The sequence below is a fragment of the Daphnia magna genome, linkage group LG2, assembly GCF_020631705.1.
Source record: "Daphnia magna isolate NIES linkage group LG2, ASM2063170v1.1, whole genome shotgun sequence".
NCBI classification, from domain to species: Eukaryota; Metazoa; Arthropoda; class Branchiopoda; order Diplostraca; family Daphniidae; genus Daphnia; species Daphnia magna.
This window is the reverse complement of record NC_059183.1, coordinates 18,484,015-18,502,246: the sequence shown is the minus strand read 5'-3', so window position 1 is coordinate 18,502,246 and position 18,232 is coordinate 18,484,015. Positions and strand designations below refer to the sequence as shown.

Sequence of the window (18,232 nt, the reverse complement as noted above, 5' to 3'; positions counted from 1 at the left end):
ACTAGATGCAGTAGTCAAGTCACGTCTCAGGTCCATCACTCCTCTCTCAATCTTCAACTGATGACGTAGACATTCTGCGGTGAAAACTTTCAGTAGCCCCTGCACCGTGGACGTTTCGTCGTCAAGTTTTTTGTTTGTTTTGTGTGTGTCCTTTTTGTTTGGACTTTTCCCCAACAATGGTGGTCTTGCATTCTCGTCCAAATGAGCAGTGTGCATCCAGATAATTTAAAAGTCTGTCAGTACAGAGGGAACAGCTTTGGACAGAGCTCACCCATCCGGAAGACATTTCATTCAAAAGTTGTCAGCATCTTGACAAGTTCTTGGCTACCCCCTTTTTTTTCTCGGTACTGAAACTAATCTGATCTAAAATAATTGATTATCATTCTGGCATTGTAGTAGTTTACTACTGTAGTCCTGTAGTTCGCATTACTCTTTCAAGTTCCAAATAAAGCACCCAGATGTGACTTATGTAATTGGCTCAAGGCCAGAACGAACAAAAATTGGTTCGGTTCTCTCCCACAATTCCCGCATTTGAATAATAAAGGGATTGTTTCTTTATCATCTAGAACGATGTTACGTTGACACTTCATACCACTTTTTTTTTCTTTTTCGAGCATAAAATAGCAAATGCACACAAATGCCATCTTGCGGGATTTCGTAAATCACAAACACGGACCAGCCGTGTTTTGTTTTTTTAAGATGACGTCTGCTCACTTCAAAAAAACAAAAAACACTCGTGTTTATTGTACATTACAGACGAGTTACTATTTTCAGACCAACATCAGAACCAATAGCACCGTACAACAAACAACAAATTACAAGAGCAACAAATAATGTACATAAAAATTAATTAGCGTACGCCTGGTTTTAAATTTTACATACAGTACATGGAAATCACATGAGTCGACCGCGTATTAATGATTCTGTCACCAATCACGTCTTATTAACACGAGTGACCAATTTGTCCCTCCTCACGGGATGACATTTACTGATGGCGCAAGCAAAAAAGAACATATTCGTTTCTTATAAGTACAGTATAGGATTGTCGGCCATGTGAAGTTATTTCATGTAAATAGTATTCAGCAAAACCAGAAAGACAAAAAAAAAAGAGATAAATTCTTAACTCTCACATCCATTTTCAAACGTGGGCTCTAAAAGGTTTGTTTCATTTTTCTCGTTCAGCTGATTTTGGCTCATTGTTGGAGAATGGCACTGAAAGGTTTTGGTATTTACTTTTATCGTTGTTTTATCCTATCCTTCCACCATCTACTACCCACCTCCAGTGTCAAACATAATCTACTCAAAAATACCAATGAATAAACTACAAAGCTCAAGTCAAAGTTTCTTACCTCGGAAATGATGACCCAATTTTTACTGGCACTCTTAATAACCAGACGAACAGCACCGATTGGTCCGAACAGACTGGCGTCGATCTTACCCTCTGCTATACCGAGGTCGTTGAACTCGCCTGAATAATAGATACACAGATTTATATATAACATTCGTTCCCCTTGTGATTTTTCAAGAATCTCACCGACGCCAATAAATTTTTCACTGGATGATATTTTTAGGGATTCTTTTACTCGTTCAAAATCGACCGGCCGTATTTCAACCGTCGTGTTGTACAACAAATCCGACGGGTTCTCATGGTTGCCACTTCGCAGGCGGTATCCATGAAGCGCAACTGGTGTGTGAAATTCGAAGACAATATCGTCGCCAGCTTGAGGCATGAGACCCCAAAAAAAAGAATCGCCTTGATAAGCTCGTTGGATTGTAAATTGCTCGTACGCTTTGATGGGCGAGGTCACTTTGGCCGGTGGATTTTTGTGCGGCGTGAACAGTGCCAATTTGCCGAAATTCTTATCCTAATGAAGTGTGAACTGGGTGATGAGATCATCTCTGAAGGGGTTGAATATCACAGGACTGATACCTTAAGTTTTTGCACTTTGCCCTTGAGTGATGAAGTTGTGCCCACATGTTGAAATAGCGACGGTTTAAAGTGTATCCACTTTAGGAGCTTGATCTGATTGCATTTCTTCTGCGGATTGCATCGTAAATAAAATAAAATAATAATTTTAAATTTAAACTACACACATTTTCTGACCGTATCGTGAGGACAGTATCGGGTTTCAATGATAGGATCCAGTAGCCAATCAACAGGCTTGTCGTTATGGAACATTATGGCAAACTGGATAATGTAGGCTAAATCCGTGCTCTTGAACATTTTCCCTGCGAGAGAAAATGACAAGTAAGTACCAAAAAAAAGGAAGAAAAAATTTAAATTCTTTAGAAGAAGTTCATACCAATGAATCCCAATTGGCAAAAGTCCAAAAGGAACCAGTCGAGGTTCATGGCCTCTTTTTTAAGGGCAAAATTTTTCATTTTAGTAACATAGCCGGATGTTGTGAGTATATCGTCTTCTAACTGGACATAATACATCCCCCGCGATTGCGCATACATCATTAAGAAAGCGTAATCGAGATTTTGCTTCGTCCGCCATTTGACCCGCTCAACAGGATCATTTAACGTGACCCGCAGCTCGTTCAAATCTGGATAGAAGGAAGATGGCGGCGATATGATTTCTAAAAGTCCACTCTGCAGTGCATCTCCAAACCTAAACAGAAATCGAAGAGAAACGTTTCAAAGACGAACCAAGAAAACAGGTAGACTCAATGATGGGCTCAAGCACTTACTGCTTCTTAATCTTCTCTGCTATCACCGTGACGTACTCAATGTCCGTCTGCAATATGTCAATTCAAGAATGATAATAAAATACGATGTTTACAATACACAGGCACGCATCTAAAAATATAGTTTCAATGTGATTGATAGGGTTGTCTGGTATCTTTCATATTCGGACAATGAACCTTAGAACGGCGTTTTTTCAATACAACTTGGTATCTAAGGATTGCAGAAAACGTTTCAAAACATTTTCTAATTGAACTATCCAACCAAATGGCTAGTGCATGGACAAAAAATAAAATCAACTCTACCTCTGCTATAAAAACGATGATCAGAGTATCATTCTTCTCTTCTTCGTTCATGGATGCAATCAAACTAGCCAACGTCGGTAGTAAGTACGACTGTGATTCGCGTTTAACCGTCGGGACACCGAGCACAATCGACGCTGTAAAAAAGTAAAAGAAAAATATGTTGAAATGTTCAACACTATTATCATAACATAATGAAGTACCATTAATCTTGCCCTGACCGGCAACAAAAGCTGGCACAGTGCTGAGCGGGTTGTTAAGAAGGTAAGGCAAAAATGAAAAAATGTTTGGGAGACGCAAATTTTGGCTGCGTTCCGGATCCAACAGCAGACGTGAGTGCTCGGGGAATTCGTCCCCATTAGTATTATCTGCCAAGAATGAAAATCAAGAATAAATCAATCAATGCGTTACTATGCCACCGGTTGACTGCACCGACATCAAGTTGCTATGGGAGTTCAATTTCCGTTACTGTCAAAGAAATGCATCAAGATTTGGGATTCCATTCGTAAACAATTCACGGCTGTTGAAAAAAACGAATCGAAACAGGTGACATGGAATACGATACGAATGTGCGGTATTAAGAAGAATGAACTTACTCCATGGTAGAGATCGATTGACGTATTGAGTCAATAGAGCCAAATCCCTGCGCCGGGGCTGGTTGATCATTTCGACCTGCGCGACACGTTGCCGAATAAGTTGAGCAATTTCCGAGGTAAGCTCATCCTCCAAACGAGCTTCATCTTTTTCATTGAAAAAAAGATTAGCTACGTGAGAAAATAAAAACGTGTCGTGTAATTACTGTCGTCTCGATGCAGAAGAATGACGGTGAAGGGGACACAAAAGACGGCTAACAAAATGAGAGTCAATTTTTTACGAAAAATTCGGCCACCTCTTAACATTTCGCGTAGAAGTGGCTATGAGACGGACGAAATGATCACGTTGACTCAAATTTACAGGGTAGCCACCCTAGACACGCCTCTGTCACGGCACCACCTGAAATTTAAAAAATATTTATATTACCGGCGTGATAACTGCTGCCGTATAAAAGCATGAACCGATCGGAAAACTCTAACCACAGCAGAACAATTCTTCTTTTCACATCTTTTCTTCACGCTCTCGACCAAACCGATCGATTGGTCTTTGGAACTTTTGGAATCGTTCTTTCAAAACCACAGTTTCCCGGACCCGTACGGCTAAATAACTTTGACCGACCGTAAAAACGTTAAAAGTTTTCCTTGCGGGAGGCAGAATGAGCGTTCTGATTGAAACAAATATTTAATTCATATACGCGCCAGCCTGTAGCCCTAACCGCTTGTGAAACAGAGCATTCCGTTGTAATCTATCATCCGGCGATAATACTGTAGAACTCCTGGATGAACAATGATGTCTTTGATTCTTGCATAAGGCATTTCATGAGATGGTGAATGCAATAAAAAACGAAAACGTGACATACGAGTGGGAGAAAGAAAGAGAAAAGGAGAAATGAGCACATTGGAACGTGGAGTTAGTTGTGTAAGGGAAAGTAACGGTGAACCGGAAACCAAGGCAGGTGATGCACATGAGTTTTCAAAATAAGTATTAATTCTTTCGACAACGTTTCAAAGTTGATACTAACATTTCAATTTATGAAGGCTGAACAATCGGAAACCAACGAAGAACTAGATGATTTCACAGTGTTATAAAGCACAACTCCATGGTACATAACACTGCAACTAGATTGAAAATCTTCTGAGTTTCCCAGCTATGAGTGACAAACCATTGAGGACTTTCGTTCACGACATACTCACGAAGCAGACTGCCTCATCGAACTACTTTCATTCTTATGAATGCTATAGTAACACAAGGCCCTTGAGGCTCTAAGCAGAGTAATAGAATACATATTATAGTACATATTGGAATAAGTTTTATCAAATATTTAATATATAGCCTAATACTTGCTTTGCAACATGATACTTTAATTCTTTTTAAAACTTACAAATATAGCGAAATTTATTTAATTTGTGTTTAATATTTTTACCGCAATTCACCACCGATGTTTTCGAAGCGCTTCGACGATGGAGACGATTTTCTTCTGCTGCTGAACGAGCCGATTCTGATTTTCTTTGCTGCAATAACGCGCTTTTTACTACGGTGATACGGACGTTTGAGTCCCCACCCATCGCATAGGGACTCCTCTTTTTTATAGATTTTTTTTTCTCGTTCACGTATAAAAAAACTTATCAACCCAAAATTTATTGATTACAAAAACTGGTTTCGCATGACGACAATTTTGGTTTCATAGCATTGTCACTAAAGGTTGTATCAAAGGTATAATATAGTTGTTATTGTAACATCGTTGACCTTCATCAGCGAACCTGAATCAATTACAATTTGCATTGGCTGTATACAGTCCAAATAAGGATTCAATGTCACCGCCACCAGACAAGCGTTGCATTTTAAATCTCGTTTCTGCTATCTGTTAGAGGCGTCGCCTTTTCGAATTAACTTAACAATTAAAAAGTATATACGAAGTTAGCAAATGCGTGTGTGCGCTGTGTGTGATGCTGGTGAACTTAATTATGCCAATATTTTGCATCTTTATAGTTTATACCTTCTAGAACCTTTCAATCATGCCTCTTTTTAAAATTTGATTTGATCTACTGATCAACTTTAGTAGCCAAGTTTAGAAAAATTTACGAGTTTCTATATTCAAAACTTTTTAAGATATCTCGAAAAAATAATTTTTTGTATTCCGTCTGTTAATTTTGCGTTTAAAAATTTTTTTTGACCCCTAAAACGCTACGCTTTAATAATAAAATTAGTTTTCGAAGATTTGCAATTCATTTTTCTACAACTTAATGTCATTTATTTTTTCCCTGTATTCTTAAATAATTTTAAATGATTAAATGTAATGATGACCCTATTGCGGGGCAATTGAAACACTTTGTTTTTATTCCCTGTCTGCGAGTAGGGAAAAATTTAATTATTTAAATATTTTTAACTTAAGTACGATATACCATAATGTTGATTACAATTAACACAAACAAGGGATTAGCCTTCATTAGGGCAACATAGTATTTGTATTCATGTTACCGTCTCTTGATAGATCAGAGGGTCTATCAGTGCCGTCTCGTCACAGCGAGGGCGAAATGCTCGATACAGCTCAAATGCAATATCCTGGTTAGAATAATAATAGTGTCAAACACGGGAGTGAGGACATAAACTCACAGAAGAAGAATGAGACCATTTTTTTCAGAAATTTCTTTTTTCTTTACTTCTTTGCAACAAATTAAAAGTAGGATGTTATCAATGTGTGTGTGTGTTTCAAGTTTCAAGTTCAATTCTCAAACCATTCGCTATCTTTGTCCATAACGATTATAGGCTATAGACTATTATTCCGTGTGTCAAGCATCTAATGTTTTGAATCCAGGTTCTTCTGCATAACCTGTTCAATCCTCTTGCCTCATTTCAGTTGGGGCGACGAGAGTTGCACATCAGACGACAAGAACGAACGACGACAAAAATTTTTAAACACCCTAGACAAACAGGAAAAGAAAAAGCCAAAAACAAAAAACAAACTGAAAGCGATTTATCGTGGGGACTTTTCTGCAGCATTTAGCGTATAGTCATTAGTCAAGTATTTTTCTTTATAGGTCTAGCAGTTTCTTTGTATATATAGCAATGAAATGTTTGATTTGCAGCAGTTGTTATTCAAATGAAACTGGTTTTTTGAACAATTTTAATAAAGGGTAGACCTAAGTCGAGGCGTCGTATCTACAATGTTGTTATATACCAGCCTATATGCTGTGTATGATGCGTTTCAAGTTATAAAAGTTCAAGTTTAGTCAGCGTTTGCCAATGACTGGCGATATTATGCTATCCAAGTTGTTGTCATCACTTCTTTGACGACTGCTAAGGCTTGAGGACATTAAAGATGTCATTGCACATCAGACAACGTGTAAAGCTGTTCGGTTCTGTTGGCCTTTTCATTTCATTTCAATCGAAGTCGAACGTGCATTCATTATGGAATCCAAATTATTTGGATTGAGCGAAGGTCAGTGACATGAGCCAAGGACTTTATTTTTCATGCCGGTTCAAGTTACCTCTTAATATGGAAACAACGCACCTGCCACCTTTCTCGATGTTTTAGCAACTCAATCAGGTTATTTAGTACCGAATATTGTACACCTGAGCGTGTGTTGTTTTCTTTCCTGTATATCTATATTATATTAGTATGATGGCGGGGAAAAAAAGCACAACACAAGATGAACAAAGAACTGACATTACTTTGTCAGGTATCTTGCAGCACAGCAGCGTTCCACACAGCTTGAGACTCGTCCTGGGGGAATTCCCGCAAGATGGGAACAGGTGGAGCTTGGTCGAACTTGCCCGAGGGATGAAACGGCTGGGGTCTGTGGACCGGTTTCGTAGCGTAGTTTTTGATAGCGTATCCTTTCCTAGTATAGCAACGCCTGAAGCCAATCATCGTAAGTGTCAAGCGATCGGAGCTTGTTTATTTGACTTGTTGAATAAACTCTTAAGAATTGCCGACTTTGATTTGTCAGACATGTTAGACTACTTCTAAAGTGGCGCTTATATAACGCAAACAGTTCCTGGAAGCTAAATGGACGTTAACTTTGTCAAGGAATGAATTAAAAAATGAATTTTTATACCTTTTGCAAAATGATAGACATTTCATTTTGATGAACGTATAATATTACAATATTACAAAAACAACACGTGAAAAAGCAGTTTTAGAACAGGTGGTGGATATAGAAATATTGTCAAGTGTCAGGAAACCTAAAATACCCGAAATCAATTCACAGAATGGCAAAAGTGGGAAGGCTATAGCCTTTGCTGTTTTTCCAAATTTAGAAAAATTGGGACATGTCTCAGTATTGGACCAAACTTAACAGTTTTAATCGAAATTGAGCGAGGATTTTGAATTTCAGGTAAGATTTGGCGCGAGAAAATCGGTTTCGAAGTTGTAAGCCCGTTTTCACTAGCACTGGGCCCCGCGTTGCTTGGGTCGGTGGTCGACCCAATTTGTGTGGGTTGTTTTGATTGTGCGCTGCGGGTATTTCGGTGCACCGTTTTTCTGCCCGATCAAGATCATTCAACTAGTTCGTTAGTAGCCTACACGCTATAGATGCCCTTCATAGTCACCCATGGCCATTTTTTTAAAAATAACGATGATGTGGACAATCCCATGTGCCACACCTAATACTAATCAATAAGAAAATTGTTAGAAAGAAAGTCAAATGAATAATCACCAGTTGAATGTTTTGATTTGCAATTTTTTTATTCAGATTTAAATTTGTTTTTTGGAAAATTTAAAAAGCTATAAGCCGAGACAGAAGGTATTTGCAGAACAACAAAAAAAACTTGCTACTTTTTGCTTTAAATAAAATCAGCAATTGAATTTTTAAATAGAAACCGAGAAAATCATGAAGGATAATGGCACAAAACTTAGCGATATTTTTCGAATCTCAGAGTTATGCGCTTTTCCAAACAGGTTTTACCATTTCACCGTGTGACGTGTCACATATATAGCCTTTTGAACGTGTGACGGTGTGTAAATAATCAAGCCAATCAATTCTTGATGTTTCCGTTAATCCATCCTCTTAGCCAATTTACCCTCGTAGAAACAGATGCAGGGAAATCAGGATCCTTGCATACTACATACAAAAACGTATCACGAATAAAAGATCAGAAATAAACAACACGTATATAAAAACGGCAATAACGAAATTTGCATACCAAACGGTCCAAAACTGGCGATGCCGACTTGGTGCCATGCACCGCCCGGCTCAGATTGCACAACGAGCGGACCACCGCTGTCACCCTTTAAATAAAGGTATAGAACGAATTTCCGCTTGTTTAGTTGATTGTAAATAGACTATTTCAAAATTACTCGACGCTTCATACTTGGCATGTACTGGATTGAGCAGCACTGACACACAGCATGTGGTTGACAATATTGACAACACTTGGCATGTTCTGCCTGCACTCGCCGTTCGATATGATCGGAACTTCAGTTTGCATTAGCTTTTGCGAACCAACAATAACATCTGTGTGAATCAAATCAAAACATGAAGCTGATACATAAATAACAGCCATTTTGGTTTTTTTGTTAGAGTAAATTAAATTGGTTATTTGAAAGTGAGTTGATTGAGATCACGCGTTGTTGGCAATGTGTTCATAAATGCGTATAGCCTTTACTGAGTATTGTCCTTCCCCATCCCATTACGGAGGCCTTTTTTCCGGTGTAGAGGTCGAGTTCACCACTTTCAGGTGCCAAGCAGACGGGCGAAATGGCTTTCGAGTAAGTGACGGGCGAGTCCATTGTTATAATGGCGATATCGAAGCCCTACAAATCGACAAAAGAAAAAAGAAAATTAAGACGAGAACACAATGCCTTGAAAAGAAGGCAAAAAAACGACTTAGAAGAAGTCGCGTCTATCTACATGTTTCAACTCATTTCAAGCATAAATTCAAGAAGAATATATAGACATCGGAACTTACAAAATTTCTGTTATGATATGCTTTATGAAGGGCAATGCGACTGATTCTTCTCGTCATTATCGCGTCATCCCCTTTCTGGTCCCCGTCTCCACGAATATGCATTCCAAGTTTCACAACATATTGCGACAACTGTAACATGGACATTCTATAACCAACAAATCAACCGAGAATAATATATCATTATAAATCATTTGGGAGCAACTGTTGACTAAGTGCATCAATAAACATATAATTAGACGCCAAAATCTATTACTGTTCAAAACAATGGGCTGCTGTCAGAATTTTTGTTTCAGAAATTAAAGATCCACCGCAATTGACGGACCCACTGCCAGGTCTCATAAAACCTACCTATTATATACAAGAAATACACGAAGATCAAGCGGTTTTCAATTTTACAATAATTATCTTGTTGCTCATCATATAAAGCGCTACAAAAAAGCTTACTATGAAAGGCCAAGAATTCGGAGTAGCTTCCGTGCCACTGATAATCCGATTTTGATCAGGTCCAGCGCCACAAGTAATACTGCTCTGTTTGGTTTCTTGTTTGAGTGTCTGGTCAGCCCTGATGGAACCGATTGCCGGAATAGCATAGGCTCCACCATACACGAAAGGATGGTGCAACCAGCTGTAAAAAATCGGGCCTTTGCTGCTGCGGATGCAGGCTGATGCTGTACGAATTCACTTATGCGATCGGCTCGACGAACGGGATGTGTGAATTAGGAACGAGGCCGCCATTCAGTAAATTTTTGATTGGCATCAAATCCGATTGGCTAAACGGGAAACTCTTTGCAAGAAAAGAGCCATCCGATGCCCGGTCGACTGTTATAGAATTCAATCAATCAAAAAGAACAAAAAATTGTATTAGACCCTATACATTATAGATAATTGTTGTTGTTGCAACATTAACAGAAATTTATCAAGCACGCGCTCTTTTTATGAGAATCATGCGGACGTTATGGCCCCTGCCAACACTGCAAGTAGTCTAAGCTACCTTTATTTGGTAATAATTAGTTTTCATTTGATTTTTAATTTTCGCTCACGTAGATAACCGTCGCGATCCCACCAGTTGTTGCATTGGAAAAATAAAGAAAACTTTTTTTTTGAAACGATATAATTTTACTGGTGTGACAACATCCAAATTGGGGGTTCAATGTCACTGGCATCACCAAAAAATTGCAATTTCAGGGGGTTTCCCTTTTTGTCTCAAATGATTCGGGACAACGCCCTAGCGAGTATTCTCGGTGTGTTCTTTGTTTGTTTGTTGCTATCCTATATTACACAGGATATGACACGATCTAAGAAATATTTGCCTTTCTTAATAACGACGATTGACCAGAATGTTTTGATTTCCCAATCAGTTCGTGAGAATCATCAGAATGTGAATTTGCGTTCCTTCATTTGATTTGGAATGGACTTGAGTAACAGAATGAATCACATATGAACTCAACAGCTGGCTCGCCAGTGTAGACTACGTCCGATGACCTTAAAAAAATTCCCAAATAAAGTCACCCGATCGCCATTTTTGCTGGCAAATTAACAATAAGAGTTGGTAGTGCCACACCTATTTCTTTAAGTTTATCAGTCTCGCTCATTTCAACTTGTCCAAGTTTGTTTTGTATTTCAGGTTTTGAAATGAGTTGCCAAGCGAAACAGGAGACAAAAGAAAAGAAAATGTTTTGTCATTTCAGAACGAAAACAACTGCGCAATACACTTGATAGATGACCGTGTCAAAAGTATGGACTATATAACCTTGATAGCGGAGACTCTTCTAACGAAATGTTGGATTGATTTGATCAAATCTTCCATGCCAATCGTTGCGTTATTCTTACTAGACTATATTTATTGGTCCACTTTATAGCAAGGCCTAATAATACACACCTTATATTTTTATAAAGTTCATTGATTTTCGTTTTCATTAGTTTGTCGCCAAAAAGTAAAATGAAAATGAATCGCGAAATGAAAAGTGCAAACGTTTATTACTACGCACTAATTTCAACAGGAAATCATTATAGTCCCATATTCATTCCCTAACCATATTCATTCCAATAACGAATTCATTCAGTTTTTATTTGGACGATATTTGTTTTTCTAAAAATGTTAAGAGCCCATCATGCAGGAATAGCTTCTTTGTAATCCGAAGAATGAAATCAATTGAATGTCTATGAATAAAGAACGAGGAAGTCAATTTTATTGCACAGCCCGTACGCCGCAATTTCCAGTCTCAAAGTTATTTATGCCACGATGATTTGCTTTTCCAAACAGGTTTGCCATTTCTCCGTGTGTCGTGTCATATGTAGCCTTTGGAACGCGTGACGATGTATAAATAATCACGCCAATCAATTCTTCATGCTTCCGTTAATCCATCCCCTTAGCCAATTCACCCTCGTGTTAACACTTGCTGGATAAGTCGCACTCTTGCATCCTTCATATAGAAAGGGATCATGATGAACAAAATTTCGGTAAAAACAAGCATTAAAAAACACAAATTCGATGATGTATAAAAAGCCGATAACGAAAACTCCACTTATACCCCGTCTCCAACTGACGATGCCGGCTTGGTACCATGCGCCGTCTTCCTTAGATTTCACGACGAGCGGACCGCCATTGTCACCCTGTACATGCAAACGAAATTTGGACAGGACGATTAACATTTGAAATTTCACAATGACTCTCTGCGATTCATATACTTCGCACGCATCGGATGAAGCACTAGAGGTGCACATCATATGGTTAGGAATTTGGCTAGGCTCCGTGTAGATTCTCCTGCACTCCTCGTTCGTCATGATCGGAACGTTAGCTTGCATTAACGTAGGCGAAAAGTCCTCGTCTGTGTGTCGCAAATCGAATCAACATTATTATAAGCTGACATATGTACAGAAAGAGCTGTTCATTTTTTATTCTATTAATTAAATTTTTTTGTTTCAATTGATAAAATAGTTATTAGCCCATATATATACCGTCTCCTAACCTTCCCCAACTCAAAATGGCGGCAGTTTCTCCGGCGTAGACATCGGGTTTACCGATTGCTGGTGAACCATTTTTGTGTGTATCCTTTTTCCCAACAATGGTGGTCTTTCATTCTCGTCCAAATGAGCAGTGTGCATCCAGATAATTTAAAAGTCTGTCAGTACAGAGGGAACAGCTGGGACAGAGCTCACCCATCCGGAAGACATTTCATTCAAAAGTTGTCAGCATCTTGACCCCCTTTTATTTCTCGGTACTGAAACTAATCTGATCTAAAATAATTAATCATCATTCTGGCGTTGTAGTAGTTTACTACTGTAGTCCTGTAGTTCGTATTATTCTTTCAAGTTCCAAGAAAATAAAGCACCCAGATGTGACTTATGTAATTGGCTCAAGGCCAGAACGAACAAAAATTGGTTCGGTTCTCTCCCACAATTCCCGCATTTGAATAATAAAAGGATTGTTTCTTTATCATCGAGAACGATGTTACGTTGACACTTCATACCACTTTTTTTTCTTTTTCGAGCATAAAATAGCAAATGTACCCAAATGCCATCTTGCGGGATTTCGTAAATCACAAACACGGACCAGCCGTGTTTTTTTTTTTTAAGATGACGTCTGCTCACTTAAAAAAAACCAAAAACACTCGTGTTTATTGTACATTACAGACGAGTTACTATTTTCAGACCAACATCAGAACCAATAGCACCGTACAACAAACAACAAATTACAAAAGCAACAAATTATGTACATAAAAATTAATTAGCGTACGCCTGGTTTTAAATTTTACATACATGGAAATCACATGAGTCGACCGCGTATTAATGATTCTGTCACCAATCACGTCTTATTAACACGAGTGACCAATTTGTCCCTCCTCACGGGATGACATTTACTGATGGCGCAAGCAAAAAAGAACATATTCGTTTCTTATAAGTACAGTATAGGATTGTCGGCCATGTGAAGTTATTTCATGTAAATAGTATTCAGCAAAACCAGAAAGACAAAAAAAAGAGATAAATTCTTAACTCTCACATCCATTTTCAAACGTGGGCTCTAAAAGGTTTGTTTCATTTTTCTCGTTCAGCTGATTTTGGCTCATTGTTGGAGAATGGCACTGAAAGGTTTTGGTATTTACTTTTATCGTTGTTTTATCCTATCCTTCCACCATCTACTACCCACCTCCAGTGTCAAACATAATCTACTCAAAAATACCAATGAATAAACTACAAAGCTCAAGTCAAAGTTTCTTACCTCGGAAATGATGACCCAATTTTTACTGGCACTCTTAATAACCAGACGAACAGCGCCGATTGGTCCGAACAGACTGGCGTCGATCTTACCCTCTGCTATACCGAGGTCGTTGAACTCGCCTGAATAATAGATACACAGATTTATATAAATAACATACGTTCCCCACGTGATTTTTTCAGAATCTCACCGACGCCAATAAATTTTTCACTGGATGATATTTTTAGGGATTCTTTTACTCGTTCAAAATCGACCGGCCGTATTTCAACCGTCGTGTTGTACAACAAATCCGACGGGTGCTCATGGTTGCCACTTCGCAGGCGGTATCCATGAAGCGCAACTGGTGTGTGAAATTCGAAGACAATATCGTCGCCAGCTTGAGGCATGAGACCCCAAAAAAATGAATCGCCTCGATAAGCTCGTTGGATTGTAAATTGCTTGTACGCTTTGATGGGCGAGGTCACTTTGGCCGATGGATTTTTGTGCGGCGTGAACAGTGCCAATTTGCCGAAATTCTTATCCTAATGAAGTGTGAACTGGGTGATGAGATCATCTCTGAAGGGGTTGAATATCACAGGACTGATACCTTAAGTTTCTGCACTTTGCCCTTGAGTGATGAAGTTGTGCCCACATGTTGAAATAGCGACGGTTTAAAGTGTATCCACTTTAGGAGCTTGATCTGATTGCATTTCTTCTGCGGATTGCATCGTAAATAAAATAAAATAATAATTTTAAATTTAAACTACACACATTTTCTGACCGTATCGTGAGGACAGTATCGGGTTTCAATGATAGGATCCAGTAGCCAATCAACAGGCTTGTCGTTATGGAACATTATGGCAAACTGGATAATGTAGGCTAAATCCGTGCTCTTGAACATTTTCCCTGCGAGAGAAAATGACAAGTAAGTACCAAAAAAAAGGAAGAAAAAAATTTAAATTCTTTAGAAGAAGTTCATACCAATGAATCCCAATTGGCAAAAGTCCAAAAGAAACCAGTCGAGGTTCATGGCCTCTTTTTTAAGGGCAAAATTTTTCATTTTAGTAACATAGCCGGATGTTGTGAGTATATCGTCTTCTAACTGGACATAATACATCCCCCGCGATTGCGCATACATCATTAAGAAAGCGTAATCGAGATTTTGCTTCGTCCGCCATTTGACCCGCTCAACAGGATCATTTAACGTGACCCGCAGCTCGTTCAAATCTGGATAGAAGGAAGATGGCGGCGATATGATTTCTAAAAGTCCACTCTGCAGTGCATCTCCAAACCTAAACAGAAATCGAAGAGAAACGTTTCAAAGACGAACCAAGAAAACAGGTAGACTCAATGATGGGCTCAAGCACTTACTGCTTCTTAATCTTCTCTGCTATCACCGTGACGTACTCAATGTCCGTCTGCAATATGTCAATTCAACAATGATAATAAAATACGATGTTTACAATACACAGGCACGCATCTAAAAATATTGTTTCAATGTGATTGATAGGGTTGTCTGGTATCTTTCATATTCGGACAATGAACCTTAGAACGGCGTTTTTTCAATGCAACTTGGTATCTAAGGATTGCAGAAAACGTTTCAAAACATTTTCTAATTGAACTATCCAACCAAATAGCTAGTGCATGGACAAAAAATAAAATCAACTCTACCTCTGCTATAAAAACGATGATCAGAGTATCATTCTTCTCTTCTTCGTTCATGGATGCAATCAAACTAGCCAACGTCGGTAGTAAGTACGACTGTGATTCGCGTTTAACCGTCGGGACACCGAGCACAATCGACGCTGTAAAAAAAAAAGAAAACCATGCAGGAAAAAATAAAATAAAAATGTTGAAATGCTCAACACTATTATCATAACATAATGAAGTACCGTGAATCTTGCCCTGACCGGCGACAAAAGCTGGCACAGTGCTGAGCGGGTTGTTAAGAAGGTAAGGCAAAAATGAGAAAATGTTTGGGAGACGCAAATTTTGGCTGCGTTCCGGATCCAACAGCAGACGTGAGAGCTCTGGGAATTCGTCCCCATTAGTATTATCTGCCAAGAATAAAAATCAAGAATAAATCAATCAATGCGCTACTATGCCACCGGTTGACTGCACCGACATCAAGTTGCTATGGGAGTTCAATTTACGTTACTGTCAAAGAAATGCATCAAGATTTGGGATTCCATTCGTAAACAATTCACGGCTATTGAAACAAACGAATCGAAACAGGTGACATGGAATACGAGACGAATGTGTGGTACTAAGAAGAATGAACTTACTCCATGGTAGAGATCGATTGACGTATTGAGTCAATAGAGCCAAATCCCTGCGCCGGGCCTGGTTGATCATTTCGACCTGCGCGACACGTTGCCGAAGTTGAGCAATTTCCGAGGTAAGCTCATCCTCCAAACGAGCTCCATCTTTTCCATTGAAAAAAAGATTAGCTACGTGAGAAAGTAAAAACGTGTCGTGTTATTACTGTCGTCTCGATGCAGAAGAATGACGGTGAAGGGGACACAAAAGACGGCCAACAAAATGAGAGCCAATTTTTTACGAAAAATTCGGCCGCCGCTTAACATTTCGCGTGGAAGTGGCTATGAGACGGACGAAATGATCACGTTGACTCAAATTTACAGGGTAGCCACCCTAGACACGCCTCTGTCACGGCACCACCTGAAATTTAAAAAAATATTTATGTTACTGGCGCGATAACTGCTGCCGTATAAAAGCATGAACTGATCGGAAAACTCTAACCACAGCAGAACAATGTATTAAATGCTTGCCTTATCACTAACGTCCACTGATCCGTCAACAATACCGATAACCGACATATACGTGCAGGTGTCTCCCCCGAACGAGCCCCGAACCAGCGGAGCGTATCAGAACTATGACGAACTCGACTACAAATTTCAATATTTTTGGTTTGTTTTTGTTTCAACAGAAACTGTCTCATTCATTTGGCAAAAGGAGAAAGCTTTGACCTCTACGTTATTCAACTTTCACGAGTTTGTCTCATGACTTTTTGGTACGAGAAGAAGATTGGAGAGAAAGTCAATTAGGAAGAAAGTCAAAAGCTCTTTACCGTAAAAGATAAACTTTTGCATCTTCTTTTCGTCATATGCTTTGCAACTTTACGAAAAGCAATATCCCCGTGATACAGGGACGAAATAAGTCAACAGACTCCTGGGTAAATGGCAAAGAGAAAATGTCAAAAACCGCATGAAATGTCAACGATTTAATCAGTCTCGGTAAGAGACACTATTTTTTTTCTTTTCACATCTTTTCTTCACGCTCCCGACCAAACCGATCGATTGGTCGAGAGAGCGCAGTGAGATAGGGAATCAAAAGAAAAGGTTGGATCCCCAGATAGCGAGAGGAGAGATATAGCACAAAGCTTGTGTACATGGAGAGGGGAACGAATCGCCCAAGTAGGCAAAACGAAAACAAACCAGAGTGTGTGTTGCCATCAGCTTTTCTCTTCCACAGTTTTCTCTAATAGTTGGAGGAGAAACCAGATGCATTTTCATCCAAGATACAAACGAATTTTAAGGGTTTTAGCCCTTATTTTCTAGTTTAGAACCACTTGAGTTGTCGTATCTCAAGTGGCTGTTCCACTTTTTTAGCAACGCAGTTCACGAATAGTTGGTTCAATAAGTTTGTAGGGAGAAAACGTTGCTAAAGCTGCCCAACGAGCTAACCGCAGTTATTAAGAAAGAACAACTTTTGGAATCGTTCTTTCAAAACCACAGTTTCCCGGACCCGTGCGGCTAAATAACTTTGACCGACCGTAAAAACGTTAAAAGTTTTCCTTGCGGGAGGCAGAATGAGGGTTCTGATTGAAACAAATATTTAATTCATATACGCGCCAGCCTGTAGCCCTAACCGCTTGTGAAACAGAGCATTCCGTTGTAATCTATCATCCGGCGATAATACTGTAGAACTCCTGGATGAACAATGATGTCTTTGATTCTTGCATAACGCATTTCATGAGATGGTGAATGCAATAAAAAACGAAAACGTGACGAGGGGAGAAGAAGGAGAAAGAAAGAGAAAAGGAGAAATGAGCACATTGGAACGTGGAGTTAGTTGTGTAAGGGAAAGTAACGGTGAACCGGAAACCAAGGCAGGTGATGCACATGAGTTTTCAAAATGAGTATTAATTCTTTCGACAACGTTTCAAAGTAAATACTAACATTTCAATTTATGAAGGCTGAACAATCGGAAACCAACGAAGAACTAGATGATTTCACAGTGTTATAAAGCACAACTCCATGGTACAAAACACTGCAACTAGATTAAAAATCTTCTGAGTTTCCCAGCTATGAGTGACAAACCATTGAACACTTTCGTTCACGACATACTCACGAAGCAGACTGCCTCATCGAACTACTTTCATTCTTATGAATGCTATAGTAACACAAGGCCCTTGAGGCTCTAAGGATTACAGCTATTGGAAGCATGGATAGACACGACCAATCTCAAAAAGTTTATGTGTGTAGTATTACTAATAAAACGTAAATATTCAATTTCTTAAATT

The 18,232-nt window shown here is 39.0% G+C and overlaps 3 protein-coding genes across 3 annotated transcripts; all 3 read right to left on the bottom strand.

The window, feature by feature from the left end:
* Positions 1–714: 714 nt before the first annotated feature.
* On the bottom strand, positions 715–5,082 carry LOC123469674 (alpha-1,3-mannosyl-glycoprotein 4-beta-N-acetylglucosaminyltransferase B-like). The gene is made up of 13 exons (XM_045168858.1): positions 5,008–5,082; positions 4,606–4,846; positions 3,790–3,983; positions 3,587–3,730; positions 3,194–3,358; positions 2,994–3,127; positions 2,694–2,740; positions 2,304–2,614; positions 2,105–2,229; positions 1,931–2,038; positions 1,535–1,865; positions 1,350–1,468; positions 715–1,296 (listed from the first exon to the last, which is right to left on the bottom strand). The coding sequence occupies exons 3-13, from the start codon at positions 3,887–3,889 to the stop codon at positions 1,270–1,272; spliced, it is 1,611 nt and encodes a 536-aa protein (XP_045024793.1). The 5' UTR covers positions 3,890–3,983; positions 4,606–4,846; positions 5,008–5,082; the 3' UTR covers positions 715–1,269.
* A 3,247-nt stretch (positions 5,083–8,329) lies between these two features.
* LOC123469675 (chymotrypsin B-like) lies at positions 8,330–10,311 on the bottom strand. Its single transcript, XM_045168863.1, has 7 exons — positions 9,939–10,311; positions 9,748–9,842; positions 9,495–9,639; positions 9,192–9,339; positions 8,898–9,040; positions 8,730–8,814; positions 8,330–8,647 (listed from the first exon to the last, which is right to left on the bottom strand). Exons 2-7 carry the CDS (start codon positions 9,831–9,833, stop codon positions 8,562–8,564), a joined length of 693 nt encoding a protein of 230 aa, XP_045024798.1. The 5' UTR covers positions 9,834–9,842; positions 9,939–10,311; the 3' UTR covers positions 8,330–8,561.
* A 2,774-nt stretch (positions 10,312–13,085) lies between these two features.
* Positions 13,086–18,077, bottom strand: LOC116915949 (alpha-1,3-mannosyl-glycoprotein 4-beta-N-acetylglucosaminyltransferase B). Its single transcript, XM_045168859.1, has 12 exons — positions 17,889–18,077; positions 16,175–16,368; positions 15,975–16,115; positions 15,582–15,746; positions 15,361–15,494; positions 15,061–15,107; positions 14,671–14,981; positions 14,471–14,595; positions 14,297–14,404; positions 13,901–14,231; positions 13,714–13,832; positions 13,086–13,660 (listed from the first exon to the last, which is right to left on the bottom strand). Exons 2-12 carry the CDS (start codon positions 16,272–16,274, stop codon positions 13,634–13,636), a joined length of 1,608 nt encoding a protein of 535 aa, XP_045024794.1. The 5' UTR covers positions 16,275–16,368; positions 17,889–18,077; the 3' UTR covers positions 13,086–13,633.
* Between the last annotated feature and the right edge of the window lie 155 nt (positions 18,078–18,232).

What these genes read in the sequence shown, in the direction of transcription:
- LOC123469675 (XM_045168863.1), bottom strand. Translation starts at nt 9,833, where the DNA reads ATGAGACCTGGCAGTGGGTCCGTCAATTGCGGTGGATCTTTAATTTCT. An exon ending in GCAGCCCATTGTTTTGAACA is followed by an intron (nt 9,640 to 9,747) that starts GTAATAGATTTT and finishes TGTTGGTTATAG; the next exon opens with AATGTCCATGTTACAGTTGT. An exon ending in ATGGGGAAGGACAATACTCA is followed by an intron (nt 9,041 to 9,191) that starts GTAAAGGCTATA and finishes TGATTCACACAG; the next exon opens with ATGTTATTGTTGGTTCGCAA.
- LOC116915949 (XM_045168859.1), bottom strand. Translation starts at nt 16,274, where the DNA reads ATGTTAAGCGGCGGCCGAATTTTTCGTAAAAAATTGGCTCTCATTTTG. An exon ending in GCAGAGAAGATTAAGAAGCA is followed by an intron (nt 14,982 to 15,060) that starts GTAAGTGCTTGA and finishes ATTTCTGTTTAG; the next exon opens with GTTTGGAGATGCACTGCAGA. An exon ending in TTGCCAATTGGGATTCATTG is followed by an intron (nt 14,596 to 14,670) that starts GTATGAACTTCT and finishes TTTCTCTCGCAG; the next exon opens with GGAAAATGTTCAAGAGCACG.
- LOC123469674 (XM_045168858.1), bottom strand. Translation starts at nt 3,889, where the DNA reads ATGTTAAGAGGTGGCCGAATTTTTCGTAAAAAATTGACTCTCATTTTG. An exon ending in CGGTCAGGGCAAGATTAATG is followed by an intron (nt 3,128 to 3,193) that starts GTACTTCATTAT and finishes ACTTTTTTACAG; the next exon opens with CGTCGATTGTGCTCGGTGTC. An exon ending in GCAGAGAAGATTAAGAAGCA is followed by an intron (nt 2,615 to 2,693) that starts GTAAGTGCTTGA and finishes ATTTCTGTTTAG; the next exon opens with GTTTGGAGATGCACTGCAGA.